The 21352-nt window shown below is 38.0% G+C and overlaps 1 protein-coding gene across 6 annotated transcripts in view; it reads right to left on the bottom strand.

The window, feature by feature from the left end:
• The window catches only part of INPP4B (inositol polyphosphate-4-phosphatase type II B), a 920894-nt gene that overhangs the window by 257039 nt on the left and 642503 nt on the right, over window positions 1–21352 (bottom strand). For all 6 annotated transcript variants that reach the window (XM_027866808.1, XM_027866807.1, XM_027866810.1 and 3 more), the window contains one exon: window positions 13491–13563. In XM_027866808.1, coding sequence (XP_027722609.1) covers window positions 13491–13563 — 73 coding nt within the window. The remainder of the gene's footprint in view (window positions 1–13490; window positions 13564–21352) is intronic.

Consider the following 21352-nt stretch of genomic DNA (forward strand, 5'->3'; position numbering starts at 1 on the left):
TGCCACCCACAACACTCTCAAGTACAGCCTAAACCACATTAAAATATAATTGAGAGGTATTTAATAAAATAAATAAAAATACAATAAAACATAAGATTAAATGTTACATTTGAAAACTAAGTCAATTATGTGGGATCCTCATATACAGTTTACTGGCCCCGTACCTATTGGAATTTAACACTACTGTTCCAGGCTATGAGGTCTTTTTTTAATTCAGTCTTCAAATAGTCATCCCAACACCTTTGTGTCATTTTTAAACAAAACGCAAGAATATGTGAAGGATTTGTGTAATTTTCCCAGTGTGCATTGCAATCTGTTCATTATCTAGATGAATTCCAAGGCACTGTGCGAGGCACAGAGGAGTTACAAAACTTGTTCAGATACATATACCTAGAAATTTCAGATGTGACATTAGAACTCAGATTCTCCAGCCTCTGGTCTCAACACTCTATCCATCTTGTCACACCACCAAAATCTCTACAAGAAGACTAGCTAGTGTGGATAGAGCTCCAAAGGAGATGGATAGCATATGTTAAAACTTCTAACAATGGGTCACCTGCTGAAAGCTACTGCTGACATATTGAAATGCTTCTCACTGGCAACTGCAAGGAATCATTTGTATAACTGTGTACTTGCATTCTGACTGTGCATTTTTAATTTGGGCAGAAACTGTCTTTTGTCTCTTTTTGTATCGACAGAACTTAGCGTAGTGACTGGAACTCAGTGGAAGTTTTTTAAATGTTTATTGACTGACTGACTGACCACTTGAGTAAAAGTCCAAGAGGGAATTAACGAATACATTTTGTAAATGACTCAAGCATTCTAAGCACTCAATTTCTGCCGGTGCCAAGATTTTCCTCATATAGAACCGGTTTTGTGACCGTTGAACAATCCCAGCTCAGCCGTACTATATAATCCTGACCTGAATTTTGAAAACAAACAAAACAAAAACACTATAGGCTTAACCCCTTTTGCTAAAATGATTTTTTTTTAAAAAAAATCAGTTTCTAACTCGCTCCCATGAGAAACTGGTTGTGAAAGTTTAAATTGCGCCCAATGGTCACTTAGACAGTTAAGCAAGGATGACATTGGTGAGGCAAAGATTTTGAGAGAATCCCCTAGTGATCTGGCATCTAAGATGAACTTAAGGCTAAGAGGCAAATGGCAGATTTTCTGTGAACTACTGTCCAGATCTGAAGAACAGGACTAAATTTTGCTCTTTCTTGTTCCATCGCTTTGATACTCTAAAATGGTTATATGATCCCCAAAGCTGCTATTCTGAGACTGAATGAATAACTACTATTCTGAGATGAGCACAAGGAGACATTAGTGAATACCCTTTATTCTCAAAATCCAAAAGACTTTTCAGCTGTGCAAGAAACTCAGAGGAAGAAATACCACACTAACTTCTTCACTCCTCCCTGATTCCTATGCTTCCTTCTCTTCCGGTATACAAAAAGACTTTCCTTAGGGCTACCAATGGTTTTGACTGAATTTGATATTCAATGTTTGCAAGGCACCACAAAAAAGAGGGAAATGAATGCTGTTTATTAGTAATTGGGGGAAGCCAGCAACAAATGAAATTGGCTTAAATGACCAACAAGATGGGAATGGTTAAATATATTGTGACACATTAGTAGAATGGAATATTACAATTTTACTGAGCCCAACTACAAGAAATACAATGATAACTTGCAAAGGCAATATCTGAAATGCTGCAAAAAAAGATGCTGGAACAAAAGAATGGAAAAGATACTTAGTGTAATCATCTGAAGAAAAGTGACTAGAAAATAATAGATAAAAACATCCTAATGGAGATGTAGAGGGGGTGACTGAACACTTCTGTGCTACTGTCTAGTTGCTTAGCAAAGTCCTTAAATTTCAGTCAAATCTAAGTTCCTCAAGGACAAGGAACATGTTTGTCTTTGCCTTTTTATGTCTAGTGCCTAGCCAGGTGCCTGGTACATAGTATGTATTTAGTAAGTACTTGATGAATATATAGACAGGTTTTGAGTAGCAGCCCAGGATTCAAATACAGGTCTTCCCAGCTGAATATGAAGTGGTTCTAGATGACTAGCAAACAATCAATAGTCAGAGAACTGAATTAGAAAGAATGTTATCAAAATGAATTTTTTCAAAATTCTTTGTTACATATAATGGCTCTCTAGTAAAGGAGAACAGGATGACCATTAGGCAATGTGACAATAAAATTTACTTTCAAAATAAAAAGAAAGAAGAAACATTGTGCAGTTGTGGAAAAAGCTATGATTCTGTATAGCATGAGCACTTTTGGACTTAAAATGGAGTCATCTTTTAAATGAATATAAAAACAAAACCAAGGAGAAAAGGAGAACCAACCTCAGTACTCTCCATCTGAAAACGGGAGGATTAGGATAACTGGTCAGTCAATTATCCAATAAGCATATATTAAGCACCTACTATGTGCTAGGCACTGTGCTAAGTGCTGAGTATTGTGAACTAAGCCTAAGTTTGACTTAGTCCCAGCAGGTTAAAAGGGTTTTTTTGTTTGTTTGTTTGTTTTTTGTTGTTGTTTTTATTTTGTCCTTTAAAAATGTAACAGACACTTGTAAACCATAATATATAACTAAAATGAGTTTAATAATTTTAATTTTAAATTAAAATACGTGTTTAAAAACACGTAATATTGGAATAAAAAGGACTCAGTCACTGAGTCAGGAACCAAAAGAAGTGATTTGAAGACAATTGAAGCTCAGTAAAAGATTTCGGACAACATTACCCAGGCTAGTCCTTTGTTAATGCAAACTACCAGGTATTTTACACAAAACCAGTCGAACTAAGACCTGGGCAGAAGACCAACTATGACCACAACAGCCGCATAGCCCCAGGACCTGGTCCAAATTCTCTCTATGCAGGTTATGCCTCTTCTATACCATCCTTCTGCACAGCTAAGCTCACCTACCTTTCCTCCGTGGCCTCTGCCCTCACTAGAATCATAGTTTGAAGAACCCAGAAAGATCTTAAGGAAGCAGGGTACAAAATGAAAACAATGTATATTTGGCAGTGATGTGCTCAAGGACAGGTTGCATAGAAAGAATGGAAAAATTACTTGTTCCATTTTTAGAGTATATCTGTTCAAATCATAGCTATGTGTGGGGTTTAGGGTCACTTGCTACCTGTACTCTCTTCTCTGGACTACCTTTCCCTTATCTGTTGAACTAAATGACCTCCAGGTCTTCTGGGATTCTCAATCTCATACAGGAGAAAGAACACTGGCTCTGAAATCAGAGGACGTGGATTCAAACACTACCTATGTGACCTTTCCCACAAGTCACTTATCTTTTTTGGGCCTCAGGGTCCTGATGTGTAAAATAAGGGGCCTGGAATAGGTGGGTTCTGCTTCAGTTCTAGAGCTATGACTCCAGGTTCTCGAATGGGTGAATGTGACCAAACTGCTCAGGAAAACATCGAGGTTTCAGGGCTCTTACCTCAGCTCTGTTATGTTCACTCTTACCTGGCACAAACAAAATTATAGATACAGAAGGTGAGGTCTAAAAGAAAAAAAAGATTTCAAGAGTAGTGACTCTGGCTAGTCAATGCAGTTTTGTTTTGTTCTGTTTTGCTTTGTTTTAGGCGAACACCTAGGATAGTTTTCAATGGATCAAGAAATATTTATTAAGTGCCTACTATGTGCCAGGCATGGTGCTAAGTGCTAAGGATACAAAAAAAAAGTCAAAAGACAGTTCCTGCCCTCAAAGAACTTACTGAGTTTTAAAACTCAACCAAAACAAGTTTGCTTTAGCAGCTAAAAGACACATACAGAATGTTATCAAAATGAATTTTTAAAAAAGTATTTGTTATATATAATGGCTCTCTAGAAAAGGAGAATAGGATGGCCATTAGGCAATATGACAATAAAATTTATTTTAAAAATAAAAAAGAAAGAAGAAACATTGTGCAGTCGTGGAAAAAGCTGTGATTCTGTATAGCATGAGTACTTTTGGACTTAAAATGGAGTCATCTTGCAAGCAGCTCAAAAGGCTTTAGAGATATGTCTTATTTCAAGTGGAAATGTTCTCAAATGTGCCCAGGAAAAGGTGAGAGAGGGGAAGCTTTTTGACATGTACTAGGTTGACTGAGTAAATCAATAAAATCAACCCATTCCACTTTGAGTGATTTAATGCCCTAACAGGGTACTGAGGTGAGAACAAGTCTCAGCCAACCAATCAAACATAGACTTTTGAGCAAGTATGAAACATTCTTGGATGAACTTGAGGCACTTGACTCATAGTAATAGTGAAAGTTGGGGTAAGAGCTTAGAGTAAGTGCTATGTCAGAAGGGGAAAAAAAAAAGGAGATATCCGCCCTTCCATTCCAGGATATTAAAAAGCAGTGGGAAGAACTACCACAACAAAAGCTATAGATTTCATGCTCCCTGAGGGCAAGGAGCATTCTTTTTTCCTTTTTTAACTAGGTGCTTTTGCCCAACACATAGTAAGTGTTTAAGAATGCTTCTTGACTGACTAAAGATCACAGCTTCAGAGAAACCTTGGCCAACTCAGGTCAACCATAAATCACCAAGCAGCAACAGCTGGGCTCATCTAGACACTTCTACATGGCTCAGAGAGCCAAGATGTCTAGGGTTCAGGCAGCCTCCAAAACTACAGGAACAACAACTGAGAAAACTGAGAAAGCAACCGCAGGAGAAGAAAGAAAAAAATCCTTCCTCCTTTCCCCCGCCCTGAAAGAAGCCAGGTATAGTGAGAGCTCTTAGGACATTGTCACTAAAGCTAAAGGAAGAAGGTCTCAAACAAGAAATCAACTCTGTGGCTGTCTTCTATTTCTCCACCATTATTTGTTGTCTATCCTAAGAAATTATTTCAAAATTTCAATAGTGGTAAACAAAGAAAAACTAAGATAAATCTCTTAGGGGATCCAACTAAAATATGCAGAAGGAAGGGAATCTAAAATAAAGTGGGGGAAAGTATTTCCTCTTGCCATTATGAAAGTCAGGTGGAATCCATCTTATAGCAAAGACAATAATCTATATTGAAGACCTTATTCAAGTCACTTTTCTTCTCTTGGCTGCAGCTTCCTCACCTGCAAATAAGTGAATTTTCCAACTTTTAATCCTATGAGCTAATAGTAAATTAAACTTCCCATAAATAAGAGTTGGAAAAGGTGCTAACCTCAAAGCCAAGAAACTTGGGTTCAAGTTCTGGCCCTGATGCTAATTTAAAAACTCCCTATATATAACTCTAGGCAAGTCTCTAAATATCAAAGCTGTAGAGAAAGAGTTGGCCTTCATGTGTCAAGAGAGTTTCCTCACCTGGGGGCTCCCTAGACCAGTGAAACCAGGGCTCTGTCCCTATTCCTGTCAAGAAGAAAGGTGGAACCGGGACACATTGTTAACATTCTGTAAAGCAAAGAGGAAAAACAATGGGGCATCTGCTGTTAGGTAGCTAGAGTGCCTCAGGATTCTATAATAAGATGAAAACCTCTCAGACCAAGCCTGGATGCTTGCAGAATCATATGCATCATACTGTATTCAAAAGGGATTGTCAGTGCTCTATTTCAGTTGTTCCCTAATTTGAAACACTTAGAAGAGGCACTGTGGATTGGTGGACATGGGGTCAGCCATGGAGTCAGGAACACTTCTGCTTGTAGTACATACTGGCTGTATGACCAAAGCAAATCACTTCATTAATCCCTTGGTGATCCAGCTAAGACTCAGTGGAACTCACAACTTGTTGATCAGTATCAGTGAGGCAGTTTCCACATCAAGGGCTCCCTATATTGAAGAAGTCACAGGTCCAGACTGAACATATAAGATTTATGGGATGCCATGGAGCAGAAGAATTGACCACTGGGATAAGGTAGTGATTTTCATGTTACAATACTCAGCCCTGAGCTAAGCAGAACTTATCAACCCTTTGACATAGAAGTGATGCCAGTATAGTTGTCCATTGCAGCAGCGCACTTCCATAAAGCATTTTCTGATGCCCTTTGCTGGAAGCAATCTCTCTTAACTCAGATCTCTAACCATGTTTTGCCTCCATTATTCTCTTTTATATTATGCTTTTTGAGAACATTCCATAACTCCCCTATTAGACTTCCCCTTAAGGGCAGGGTCTGTGTCTTATTCATTTTCAGCTGCGCCATGTCTACCAGAGAGTAGGCACTTGATATATTTTGAAGTAAATCAAACATTTTTTAGGCATTGCAACAGAACAGATGACTCCTGGAAGGCAACAGCAATTCTTCCACTCTTAAGGAGAAATGAGGGATTGCTGGCTCTTTGTGAGCAAAGGTCACATAATCTCAGAGCTGGAAGGAACCTTGGATGTCATTTGGTTCAAACTGGATCTGACCAGGAATTCATTTTACACTATCATCAACAACTTGATCATCCATATAACTTTCATACATCTAATGGAAAAGCCAGTAACTCTCAAAGCACTTCATTTCACTTCTGGACTGCACTGAGTAATTAATAATTATCATAATTTGCATTAAAGTATAATTAATTCCACCTACCTTCATTTGAATACCACTCACTAGATATTACTTTTTCCCCTGCCTCTGACCCAACAACAAAAAAAAGAAAAAAAAACAATAACCCACAAATGGTAATATATATGACATATATGATCTGACTCAATGTAACAATTCCCCTACATGTAATCTAAAAAAAAAAAAACCAATGAAAAACATCAGTAGAAAGAGGAAAGAAAAAAATAAAAGCTTAACTATCTTCACCTTCTCTCACTATATATATATATATATATATATATATGTATATATGTATATATGTATGTCTATTGTTTGAGAACCAGCCTTTTAAGTGGTTGGTTAGGGTCATAGGGTATGTATATATAATCTTTCTCTACATATATATATTTACATTTATATATTAATTTATCTTAATAATCTTATATATTATAAGTAAATCCCCTCAAACAAGCCTAGGTTATCTCTTTATTTTCATTGCAAATTCATTTAAAATTGATGCTATGGGAACATTTTAGAAATGTGTGTAGCTTATGTAGACTTTTCAACCTTTTATTTTCTAGGGACTTTTCCTTTCCATCCAGGGGTGGGGAACCTGTGGCCTTGAGGCCTCATATGGCTCTCTAGGTCCTCAAGTGCAGCCCTTTGAATCCAAACTTCACAGGACAAATCCTTTTATTAATTTATATATATATATGTATGTATATATATATGTGTGTGTGTGTGTATACATATATAAGTATATATATACATATATATCTGTGAATGTGTGTGTATGTATATATAGATAGATAGATATAGATACGATTTAACAGTTTTAGAGCTGTTAGAACTCATCTGGTCAGACTCTCTCATTTTATGAATGAGCAAACTGAAGCCCAGGGTGTTGAAGTGACTTGCCTAAGAGCCTATGGCTAGTTACTGGTGGAAATGGGGCTATAACCTAAGCCCCCTTACTCTTAGCCCAATGCTATTCTCATCACACCATACTGCTGTTGCTTACATTTTACTTAAAGATAAGGGAATAAGGTAAGAAGGTTAATGAATATCTGTCATTGTCAATTGCAGTCATCAACATCCAAAAATGGTGACCTATCAATGAAAGATTACATAGTACACTCTCTTGGGCTAGGCCCATCACATTTTTATTTGAAGGTTAATTATTCTGCTTTCTCTTTGGTAGGTTACTATTACAGTAAGACAGAAAGCTTTGTCCTATTGTGTTAAGATGGGAACCTAGTCCTTTAATTATAACCTTTAATGAAAAAGGCCTGTCATGCTGGTGTCACATTTATATTGTACTTTAACATGACAGCCAGAAACCAACGATTCACAAGGGTCAAATGTAATTAAAAGTATTTCTAAATTAATTCCATAATTGATGTGCTCCATTATAATAACTCTTTTTGAACATTCAGGTCATAGTTTTTAATTCATTATAAACATCCAGCTTTATTATAATTATTAAAAGCAAAATAATATTAAGAAACTTTTTTTTTAAATCTGGCATTCCATCTAACTAAAATGCTCAACTCACCAGAACATTCTCTCATCAACTATATAATAATAACCGATATTCATAATGACCATAAAATATCTCAAAGTGACCCCTGAACCATCAGAGAAGGATAAATTCAGGTCAAAACAGCTAAAGGGTTGTATATTTGAGTTTACAGTGTTGAAGAGCTATGATCTCTACTGTATCTCATTCATCCAGAATATTGGATAAGCAATAACATAATCTTTCCCAACCATGTCAGATAAAAAAAGTATTTTCTGTATATACTTCCCTCCAGTCTCAGTGAACATTTTCCACTAGCAACTATGGATTCAAAATTGTTTCCATGTTGCCCACAGTCTTTACTAAACAAATAGAAAGGTGAACAGCTATTATTTTCTCAATGTGTTCTCTAAAATTGTAGGGTGCCTTTTTCTGATAAAATAAAAGCCAACTGTGAATAATCACCTTTTACAATAGCTAAGTTGGTTTTGTTCTTTTCTTTTCTCCCTGGAATTTTTACTCCTCTCCTTCTGACCCCCTCCTTCTGTCCTCCGCTTCTCTTTTCCTGCTCCCCAACTTGAATGGGAACAGGCTATGGAAAAGTAAGGGCTGCAGTAGGAAATTAAGATTCTTGTGTTAGAAGAGTTAAATGAGCTTCCTGGAGTATAAATGAAATCTCTGGAGATATATATAGCATCATGATGAGCGACTCTGAGATATGGCATTCTTTCCCACTCAAGGAGTACTTCATAACTCTCTTGAGGCTGGTGAGTTTCACATAATATATTAATATCCAGACTGGGGAAGAATGTCAATAGCCCCCTTTGCCTGCTGACTTAAAAGAAATTACACGGAGAGTGCATGATAAATTCTCTAGGCTATACATGGGACAAAATCATATGCAGTCGGTATACAAACAGTGCATATTTATATTACAGGCAGACACATTTTTAAAAAATCTAATGCCGAAATTTTGAATCCAGCTTCTATACTTGTACACTTTATCATATGAGATTTTCCCTATCTTTATGGGGTAAGTGATCAGTCATGAGGATGGATAAGATTGCATAAGGATACCATGAAATTCTATAGTCTATCGTTCAATGGTCTTTTTGCCCTATTCTTTAATACTTCAAGGATCATTGGTTTTACAGGGTGGACATTCCCTCTGCTACAATAAATCACAGTCTAACCTTGACAGTAGACTGTCTTTGAGAATTGCTGAAGATAAAAACAATAAAAAGAAACCTTCGTACCCTATGACCCCAGCCAACCAGCCACTTAAAAGGCTGGTTCTCAGACAATAGACATACAGTTTAGTCACTGAACTGACACCTAGAGTTCTTATGGCACAGTGGGAACTGTTTTGGCTTATGACCCATTAAGAGCCCAGGATCCCACTCCTTGAGTGGGAAAGAATGCCATATCTCAGAGTCGCTCATCATGATGCTATATATATCTCCAGAGATTTCATTTATACTCCAGGAAACTGATTTAACTCTTCTAACACAAGAATCTTAATTTCCTACTGCAGCCCTTACTTTTCCATAGCCTGTTCCCATTCAAGTTGGGGAGCAGGAAAAGAGAAGGGGAGGAGGGAAGGAAGGGGTCAGAAGGAGAGGAGTAAAGGTTAAAAAAAAGAGGGGTTGCTTTCTTGTAGGTTTTATATTACATTTTATATTATAGTAAATACTGTAACAATGATACCTCATGTGGGGTTCTCTAAGCATTGGCTCATTTTACTCTCTTGACAATACTATGAGGTAAGCAAGGCAGATTCTATTTTTTTGTCATCTGAAAGATGAAAAAGTCAGAATGACTTCCTCAAGTGTGTATAGCCAATAAATGGTGGGATCAGATGAGAACAGAGGTCGTCTTACTTTTAGACCCCATCTACCACATCAGAAAAGAGTCTTAACTTGTCTATGTCCACATAAGTCCTCTGAGGCTCATGATGTTAGCTCGTCTTGGTCTGATCAGCTACAGCCTGTACCTTGACCTTGACACAGTGATGTCATTTTCATCCTCATCGAGTATAAGGGTCAATAACCAAATGACATATAAGCCACATATCCTATATTGGAAAATGGACAGAGAAGCAGCTTGGGGACTGACAGGGGCTAAACAAAGTTCTCCAGAGGCTTCTTCCCTCAGGCCTATGTGCTAAAATGAACGTCAATGCCATTCAGAGGGAAGAGCTATGTTCTCCCCTCAGTCTTCTCTTTTAGGTATAGGATAGGTACTTTTTTTTGATTGATTACTGCTTCAGCATATTAATTCACATCCTAGGAAGGTGGAAGAGTTAGCATAGGTTTCAGGAAATCCAAACAGGTTATCTAAATGTCTTAGGCACTAAGGGATCAATTTGCTTTTTCTATTTTTTTTTCCTCTTCCCCTTTACACTCCTTATATTTCTCTTCATAAATAAAGCAGAGGTTCTTAACCCAGGATAGATCCCTAGCCATAGACAGGGATCTATGAATAGGCTTCTGGGGTTCCATGAGATTAGATGGGAAAAAAATACAACCTTATTTTTCCTTTGCCGTCCTGTGTATTTTATTTTATGCATTTAAATATATTATTCTGAGAAGAGTTTTACCAGACCGTCAAAAGAGACCTTGACACAAAAAAGTTAAGAACTCCTAGCTTAAAGAATATTTTTCTTGATTTTAATATACCTAAATAAACAAATTATCATTTAAAAAATACTTTTATTTATAACTCCACTAAAGTTTCACTAAATGCCTCAGGGCAATATAGAGGTGACTATAGCACCAGTTTTGGCATGTCCAACCTGGGCAGAAAGACTTTGATGGTGGGCCTGGAAATGAACGATGGCTGTCATCCTAGAACAAGGTTACTCAAGTGTGGAGAACCCTGAAACCAGTAGATTAACCTTTGCTATAGCTTTTCATAAAGCAAAGAAACATGAGACCACCATCTTCTCCAGCAATGACAGTGGCAGGAGGGAAATGGGGGAAAGAGTACCAAGAAACAAAGAGTTTCTGGACTATCAATAGATATTGATTTAACCCTCAGGCCTCCTAATATAAGAACTTTGTCCAACAACCAGCGAGCTCACATAATACTGGAAGCACTGAGATACATAAATATTGACATTCTCCCTACAAATGAAATTAAAAAGCATGAATAGATTGGAGCTACATGGTGGTCTAACTTAGAGTTTCTCCTTGAAGAGGCAAATAGAGGAGGAGGCTTATAGCAGGGAATATAATTGACAGAGGTTGGCTTTGAAGTCAGAAGACCCAAGTTCTAATCCTTCCTCAGACACTAACTAGAGCTCTGCTTCTTAACCTATAAAAAAAGGTAATAGTAGCTTCTTCACAGGGTTTTTGTGAGGACCAAATGACGGAACATATGCAAAGTGTTTTGCAAACTTTAACGCGTGTAAAATGCTAGCTACTATTATTATAGTAGGTATTTAGGGTCAACTAAGTGGCATAGTGGATAGAGCCCTGAGCTTGGAATCTGGAGGACTCATCTTCATGAGTTCAAATCCAGCCTCAAACACTTAATAGCTGTGTGACCCTGGGCAAGCCATTTACTCCTGTTTGTCTCAGTTTCCCCATCTGTAAAATGAGGAGGAGGAAATGGCAAACCACTTCAGTATCTTTGCCAAGAAAACCCCAAATGAGGTGATGAAGAGTCAGACATGATTGAAAATGACAGAATAACAACAAAAGGTATTTGAGAAATGCTCATTGAAGTAATGGATGAATGAGTCCCCAAAGGCAATAAGAAAACACATTTCATGGGATATGTCACAGGTTGTCTCATAGGCAAAAAATACTATTATGAACGAATGAAAAACATTTATTAAGTTATTATGTCCCTGTATAACCAGATCACTTACCATCTCAGGGAGGGGCATGGAAGGGAAAGGTAGAATTTGGAACTCAAAACTTTAATTTATTTATTTATTTATTTTTTAAGGATAGGCAATGGGGTTAAGTGACTTGCCCAAGGTCACATAGGTAGTAAGTGTTATGTGTCTGAGGCTGGATTTGAACTCAGGTCCTCCTGAATCCAGGGCCGGTGCTCCAAAACTTTAATTTAAAATAAAATGTTAAAAAATGTTTTAATGTGTAACTGGGGAAAAATAAAATATTATGTAATTAAAAAAAGTTATGTTGCAATCACTGTGCTAAGGACTATGGCTACAAATAAAAATGAAAAGTAAGCCATTTCTTGCTCTCAAGGAGGTCACAATCTAATTGAAGGAGACACCACATATCACTGGGTTCAGCTGCTGGGCAGATGGAAAGTCTTAGTGATTCAGTAGTAGAGAGGATGGGAGTCCTAGGGATCCTGCCATTATGTGAATCAGTATTCACTTAGAAGACAGTGCCAAGGGGATTCAGGTCTCAGAAGCCAGGCAAACAGTAAGACCTAGAGGACCTTAGGAAGCAAGTAGCAGGGCACATGGTAATACATGGTGTTCTTCTATGTCAGCACAAAGCATAGAGCCAGCCACTCCCATCTCATTCAAGTCCTCTGAGCAGTCAAGCAACATAGGCAAAGTGAAGAGGCAAGAAAAGAGGTGGTTCTTCCTACAACTTGGATATTCCAGATGGATTTGAGAACAGATGAAGGCTGGAGGGGAGGTGAGGGAGACTGCAAAGGTCTTAGGCTTCTAAATATGTTGATGAGAATAAAAGATTGGAAAATTCTAGAACGACTCAACAAAATCCTTCAACAAACCACCACTGAGTGACATTCTGTGCCATTGGATGGAGTGCCCACATTGGTGAGATCAAAGATTCACTCGAGCTTCGGGGTATCTTCATTTGTTTTGGGAAATATGTCTTCATTTGCTTCTCATCTGAGTTTTCCCAAAAATGAATCATGAACATACCATAAAATTGTGGTTTATATTTGTTAATATGATACATTCCAAAGTGTTTTATATAAACTTAGTATCAACAAGTTTATTTTTGCAAAATGTCATTTAAAAATTAGTAGACGGGGCAAGCACATTAAAACATCAATTGTCCAAAATCTGTTCAATATCTCATTGTTTTAAAATGGGGGGGGGGGGGGAGAGGAGCATTCTTCAGTTGTAGATTTCACATATTACTTACTGCTCTGAAACTATTTGTTCTACTTCCACGGGTACTAGTGTGAAATTAAATAAATTTTTAAAAGTGCAATTTTTTAAAAAAGAGTTTTCAAATGCTTTGAAAACACTAATCTGAATAAAAAAAATCACAAAGGAACCTACTTGTAATTCAATTAAATTCATCAGGTGTTTATTAAAACACCTATTACGTAACAGAGACTGTGCCAGACACTGGAGATACAAAGCTAGAAGACAAATAGTCCCTGCCTTCAAAGGGGTTGCACTCTGCTGTGGAAAAATAGCATGCACACAAATAAATAAATATAAATTATATTCAAGATCCCCACAAAGTAATATTAGGATGAGAGGTGGGGGGCTGGAGAACGTTCTAATCCAGGTCTCCAAAACTGTGGCACATACCTGCATTTAAGAAAAGTAAGCTGTCCTTGTCTTTGATACCTTCTGGGGCAATGCACTCACATGCCAATGGACACTGGAAAAGAAAAGAGAATTGGTGCTTTGAAAACAAGCAGACAAATACTGAGAGACTAGAAGACAGTTTATGTTGTCTGGGGATGCTTTGGCTCAAACCCTCCTGACAACTTTTCTTTCCAGCCCTACCCATTTTGTTCAGCTCATTTGGTTTTAATTATTGATTTACAATTCTTCCATGCAACAGAATTGCATTATTTAATCACCGGTTACATCCTCTCCCTAGCCAAAGAATGTTTACAAAAGATAGCAAAATGTGAATTATTGTCCCAAACATGTGAGAGATGCACATTCCTAACTGTGTTAAGGCAGGCTGGAAAATCATTTGTGACAAGCTGAATAGTTTCAAAGGGATTTCTTTCAGCTGGGCTGCTTTCAGACCAACAGCAGACAGTTCTCCTTGATTTACAGCAAATGCAACTTTAAACAGAGAATAAAGTAGGTGGCAATACATGATTACCAAGGGCAAGAGGAGCTAAGCCAATAACATGTTCCTGACAAAATGACCTAAGTTACCTGCTCAGAGAGAAAGGACACCATTAATATATGAGATCATCTCTGCAATGATATGTTCCTGTCATTATTGATAAATGGGCTATGCTCACTTGCCTTATCTTACCTGGGTGTGTAGAGAATAGAAGGGGGTGGGAAAATGAACTGCAGAATGAGGGGCATTTCTTCTACTCCTGGTAAAGGATTACAAGTTTGAGCCTCTCTTTGATCCATTCTAGGCACAGTGCCCCTAGGCATGGGAAGCTCGCTACATCCAGATGAAGGAAAACTTCCTTGGCCCCAAGAGAGTGAGAAGAGACCTTTGTTATTTCCACAGGCAGGCAGGCAGCCACCAGTATTTGTTTGATCAGATGAGCTATCCTCTGCCTCCAGTCAGAAAATAAGAAAGCTCACTTAACAAACAAATATACCAAACATAAAGAGAAAAATTCAAACTTAATTGAGAAAGAACTTCCCAGATAGAGAATTACTTCAGTGGAAAATCTCAAGGAAAATGACTCTCCAAAGTCCCTGCAGCCTCAATTCCCAAATGGGTGTTTTCCTGTTTCAATCAATCAACTACCATTTATTAAACACTGACTACTACATGCCAAGCACTGTGCTAAACACTGGGGATACAGAGAAAGGCAAAAGACAGTCCCTGCCCTTAAGGAACTCACAGTCTAATAGAGGAGCCAACATGTAAACAGCTATATACAAACAAGCTATATCGAAAATTGGTAGTAATCTCAGAGGGAAATAGCATGGGAGAATTTAAGAATATCTCAAAAGACCGAGCAGCATCACTTGATGCAGTGCATTTTTTAGGGGGCAGCGAGGTGGCACAGTGGATAGAGCCCTTGGCTTGGAGTCAGAAAGACTCCAAGTCATTTAACCCTTTTTGCCTCAGTTTCCTTTTCTGTAAAGTGAGCTAGAGAATGAAACGACAAACCACTCCAGTATCTTTGCAAAGAAAACCCCAAATGGGGTCACGAAGAGTTGGACATGACTGAAACTACTGAACAACAACTTTTTTTTTTTAAATACACAAGGCAAAGAAAATAAGAGGTTGGTTGAAAATTTGTATTTGATTGCAAAATAATAATAGATTTTTGCATCAGTCGACATGCCTGGTCCTTGTAGTGTCTTAAGAAATACTGGGAAATGCTTCTTGCAGAAGGTTGGATTTTATTTGAGATTTAAAGGAAGACAAGGAAGTTAGGAGGCAAATATAAGAGAGGAAATTCCAGGCATGAAGGACAGCCAGTGAAAATGCCTAGAATCAGGAAATGAAGGAGGCCAGTGTAAAGGAATCACAGAGTATGGGAATCTGAATGCAGATGGAAGCATACTATTTGCTCTCCTTTTCCTTTGTTGTTTTGTTTTATTGCTTCATTCTTATAGTTCCTCCCATTAGTCCTAATTCTTCTTTACATCATGACTAATGGGAAAACATGGTTAATATGGATGTATAAGTAGAGCCTGTATCAGATTGCACGCCATCTTGGTGGGGGGAGAGGAGAGGGAGGGGGAGAAAATTTAAAGCTTAAAGTTTTATGGAAGTGAATGTTGAAAACTAAAAATCAATTAATTATTTATTTTTTGAAAATGCCTATAGTCAGGAGATGAAAAAGGCAAGTGTAAAAGGTTCACAGAGCATGGGGCTAGGGACAGTAGAGGTGTAAGGTGTTAAGAAGAATGGAAAGGTGGGAAGAAGCCACGTTGTGAAGGACTTTAAACTCCAAACAGAGGATTTTATATTTGATCCTGGAGGTAATAGGCAGCCACTGGAGTTTATTGAATAGGCAACTGGGGATTGGCCAAAGGTGGCAGAATCTAAGAAGCCCAATTTGGAAGGTGCTGACAACATTTTCAATCTTTCAGCAATGTAGAAATGGCAGAACTTACCACCTAGTAAGTAAAAATATTAGGTATGAGGAAATACAGATGCAATAAAATAGGAGCCCTACCCTTCTCACCTTATTCTGCCTGCCCTAGGTGTGCTTTGTATAATTGTCTCTGGGTATATGCACATAACACATCATAAGTGAGGAATTACAAAGGAAAAGCAGTGTTAAAACATGTCATCTGTGAAGAATCAAGGGGCAGCTTTTATACTCCCAGCCAACAAGTTATTAATGTGGGATTTGATTTGTTCCACTCTGGGCACAGGAAAAAAGGTAGGCTGATCACAAAATAAGAATGAGTATTAATGGAAAGAAAGCTTGGATACAGTGTCTGGTGCATAGTAGGTGCCTTAATGAACACTTGCTGATTAATTTATTGACTAATGTCTAGAAAATATGAAGAAGGCACTCGGAGAATTGGGCAAACCCCCTATTGTGAATGTATGGGAAGACACGGACAAGACTTGAATGGGTTTATGATTTGCTTTCCTAGAGGGAAAATTCATTTTAATGAGATAACATCTCTCCTAGTATTAGAACATCCTTACGTCAACCTTCCACACCAGCTTGTCATTTTCTTGCTGTCTTCAACATAGGACTTTCTATTCTCTCTGCCTGAAATGATAACATGCCTGAGAGCTTACTTTTGGGTCAGTGTATCCTTACCAGAATGTTATAACCCTCAACAAAGGGTTATAACAGTCAAATCACTCACTCCTGAAGGACAAGTTCTCATTTTTTTATCACATTAGTAAAAAGACAAGACTGGCAATTACCTTTCCAAAAAAAATTGAAAGTTAAATATTTAGGATGTTAATGTGACACTGATCTATAGTGTGTAATATTAGTCTCTTAAATCTTCTTAAATATTGCATTATGCACCCACGTTCCCATGCTTCATGTAGACAAGCCAACTACAAGATTTCGTTTTTGTTGAGAGTACGTCCAATTATTTTTTTCATCAGAAACACTGATTCTCTCTTCTAAACTCGGCTTTCTCTTACATCACAAGTTGCTTCCCCTAGGAAACATTTCAGGAATGAACCCACCTAACTATTTACTCCATAAGCGGACATCTCTCAGAATCAATCACATTTTGGCATATGGTGATTAATAGACATTTCTTGGTTAAATAAATATTTCTCAGGTATTTTGGCTTTTACATTTGTTTTTGAGAATTGTCTTATGTGTACATCTTCTTTCTCCCTATGTGGATTGCAAGTCTGAACAGGGGAAACCTTATTTCCCATTTCCTTTGTTTTGACGCTCCCTCACCTAGGATGACACTCTGCAAATCTTCAGCAAATGTTCATTAATATGATTGCTGCCTACTACTCTGCTATTATTTACACAGCTGTACATATGTTCTCAGACATATCTGTCTGCATCATAGCCAAAGAGAATTTGCAGAGGGATTCATCTCCATGTTTACTCCATACCAAGGTTCCATAGCTATACTTTACCTCCCCAAGGTTAAGCCCTGGTGCCCCATCTTCTGGCACTTCAACTTGGATCTTCCTTTGCTGGAAAATTCGTGCTTTCTAAGAGGAGTAACTTGACATAATACACAAGGAAAGGGAGCATTGACTTTCAAGTCGGAGGACCTGGGTCCAAATCCCCTGTGATGCTTCCTACCCACGTAACTCTGGCAAGTCCCCTTAACAGCCTGGGCCTCAGTTTCCTCATCTATAAAATGTGCGGGTTGGACTAAGTGACCTCTAAAGTTTCTTCTGATTTTAGATTCATGGTTGTACGTGCTGAAGGCAGCATGGATGGTGTTTAGTCAAAACTAGTAATTTTTTGCATCAGGGAAAAGTAGTATAAAGTACACCTTCATATATCGCTGTGGGTAATGGTGGGAGATGGGAGAATAGCTCACTCTCTGGGGACGAGGTACAGCGTAGAGGAAGCAGTCTACATTGCAGCTGTTTTTTTCTATTATAGGAGGATGATGTCACTAGAGTGTTCTGACTGTAGGGTGGATTTGGTTATAATATATCAATTATTTTATTGAAAAATTACCTTGGCAAGTATGCCTACATATTACTAGATCACATACTGAGGACAGGCACTGTGACTTAACGCCTCTTTCCCAAAAAGAGCCAAGTTGGTCTTAGTAAGGTAGCCCTCTATGAAGTAGGTCTGGCTTCGCATTGTGGATAGGTCCAGTTGGAAATGCCTAGTAACTGAAGTTCATAAAGGTGTCTAAGGAATCATGCTAAAAACCATGTCTATAGACTTGGCTCTTCTCAGCAATGCAAGGATCTAAGACAACTCCAAAAGACTCATGATGGAAAATGCTATTCACATCCAGAGAAAGAACTTTGGAGTCTGAATGCAAATGAAAGCATACAATTTGCTCTCCTTCTCTTTTGTTTTGTTTCTTTTTTCTCATGGTTCCTCCCATTAGTTCTAATTCTTCTTCATGTCATGACTAATGTGAAAATATGTTTAATATGAATGCATAAGTAGAAGCCTATATCAGATTGCACACCGTCATGGGGAGGAGGGAGGAGAGGATGGGGGAAAAATTCAAAACTCAAAATCTTATGGAAGTGAATGTTGAAAACTAAAACATAACTAATTAATTATAAAAAAAAGCCAAGTCTAGAGGCACTTTTAGGTCATGGTAATTAGTTACATGTCACACATGTTGAGTAAGGAAGAAAACTAGGGAAGCATAGAGACAAGTCATGAGTGGGGCCATTTCCTCAAAATGGTAGACGAATGACCCAAGCAGCTGATGAAAAGTTGGTAGGTAGGCAGCAAGATAAACCATAATCAGATTAGCTAGGTGTGATTCAGCAAGGGCTGCGAAGTTCTGTGAGGAAGGGCAAGATATGACAAATAAGAGTCTCACAGCAGAGCTATTGAACGAAAAACTGAATATACTAATAGTTTTTTTTTAAGCTGAAATAAACATCAACTTTCCATTCTCCTTGAAGCCAGTAACCTAACTAACCTGAGGTTCCAATGATGGCTCAGTTTTAAATAAAAAAACATTAATATTATTTTTGTTTTCCCCCTTACAAAACACTTCCGTGTATATCACGTCTTTTAACATTTACAGCTTCCATAGAGGATAGAGGACTAGTTGAGGAGGAAAGAAGACCCAGTTTCAAGTTCTTCCAATAGCACATGCTAGTTATGTATCCATGTTTAAATCACCTAACCTCTCAATACCCCAGGCAACACACTAAAACTCTAATTTAGGGATGAGTTGTCAGTTCTTATCGGTGGAAATATTACGTGAAGGATTTCTCAAAATGTGTGGATAATTGTGGGCATCTATGCTGGGACATTGGCACTGAGGCTAGCCCGTCATAGGGGTTTAATACTTGTTTACTGATTGATTGAAGAAGGGGAGGGAGAATTTAATAAAGTTCCTTCCATCTATTTGATGTATTGTAATTGCAGGAAATAAGGAGCAGACAACAGAAGGGGGCGTATAAGGATATCCCCCTTTCAGATTTGGAGGAATTGCAGTTAGAGGCTATAAAGTACAGTTTACAGAGATTTAGGAGGTGTAAAATTTTTTGCCATTCAGACTTTGATTGGCCAGTTTGCATATGAAAGGAACTGGGCTTTTTCCTCACAACAAACAGGAAAGCAGATCAAAAAATACTGTTACCATTGCCTTCCTCAAAGTCTTTCTCTGGTCCTCCACTCTTACATGGTTATTATCAAAGTCTATAACAGTAGAACTCAAGCTCTGGAAGGTTCGACCTTGAGACTTATCCAGTATAGGCCTGGATACAGACTCAAGGATGTGACTCAAGGATCAGCCTAGCTATCATGGAATAAGCTCAGCTGCCAGAAAATAGGATTCAGAATGAGCAATTATGTAGGCCCCATCAACTCAAAATGACCTGACCTGGGGCACAAAAGGATCCAGGAATCATTGAAGGGAGCATAAAATCCTTGAAATACTGATGTGCACAATTTCTTTGATAGTAATGGAAAGGTATCATTGTAGTTAGGGAAAAAAGAAGTTGAAGGAAGATACGATTCTTCTGAAGTCACCCAAATGGCCTCTTTAATTTCATTAGTCTTTTTTTTTAAATGCCTCAGACTCATCTCTGTGGGAAATTCAAGAAAAATGGAGAGGCCAAGTAGGGAGGGGAATATAATTATCAGTGCACTGAGCAAATGAGCCTTTAAATACAGGGTTTGTAACCTTTTTTTTTTTTTTTGATATCATTGACCCCTTTAGCATGGCTTCCTTGTGGTGAAGTCAAGCTCACCATCTCAGAATAATGTGTTTAAATACATCAAATACATAGAATTATAAAGGAAACAAATTATGTTGAAATATAGTAGTCAAAATAAAAAAAAACACAATAACTATATATTTATGGACCCCAGGTTAAGAACTCTTGCTTCAAAACTGGCCTGTTTTTGCTGCTGCTGCCATTACAGATGAAAACATAGCTTCTGTCTAAAAAGGAGATGGGACTTCTCCCAGACCACTGCCCCATACCCTAAGACACATTGATCTACAGCCATCACCTCTACCTGTCCTCTTCAAATATGGCAGAGATGATAAAGGGGCGGGAGGTACTTGAGAACTAGGCTCTTTCCTAGGCACCTCAAGCCATAGTCTCCCTCTGACAAAGCTCTTCCACTGATCTGCCAAAGACAACTAAAGCATCCCTGATCCAGAGTGAGAGAGGGTGAAGGATTAGCACTCACAACTTGGGTCACAATGCTTACTTGAGCCTATTTTTGTCTGGGTTTTCCCATATGCTTCTGCCTCAAATTGCTGCTTTACCTACACAGTAGCCTTCTCCCTACAAAAATTGTATGAAGTATTTCAAACATTGTTCAATTTGATTTTCTGTTCTTGCTCTTCTCTTAATCCTGTACTTCCATTTTTAAAAATATGTACATGCGAAAATAGTTTCCTCCAATGGCACAATTGGGGATTTTAATTTCACTTGCTTTGAGGGAAAGCAAATAGCATCAAACTATCCTCCATGGACTCTTTACCATATAATACATCCATTTTAAGGTGGGTATTTTAATTCCCCACTTTTCTGTTTACCTAATGTCAGGTCTCGCGCATGTGTTCACGTACTTGTAGTTAAAATTTCAGCCACTAATACTTTAAGAAGCTTTCAGAAACAGTTCTCTAGATAAGAAGCCCATATTAAGAGCACTTATTGAGAAGAATGGATGGAATTCTTCAGTTCTACCAGACCTTCTTCTGATGGCTTTAAAGAGGATATGTCTAACTCCTTGCCTCCTCCAATTTGTTTCTTTATGCCAGAGTGGCATCTGTGAATATTTTCACCTGGTACAAAAGCAGTGCAACCATTTTTATATTTTTTGATGGGGTCAGTAAGTGACTTGATTAATATAACACAGTTTCTAAGTTGCTGAGTTGAGATT

The sequence above is a fragment of the Vombatus ursinus genome, unplaced genomic scaffold, assembly GCF_900497805.2.
Source record: "Vombatus ursinus unplaced genomic scaffold, bare-nosed wombat genome assembly UNPS02014784.1, whole genome shotgun sequence".
In the NCBI taxonomy this organism is placed as follows: Eukaryota; Metazoa; Chordata; class Mammalia; order Diprotodontia; family Vombatidae; genus Vombatus; species Vombatus ursinus.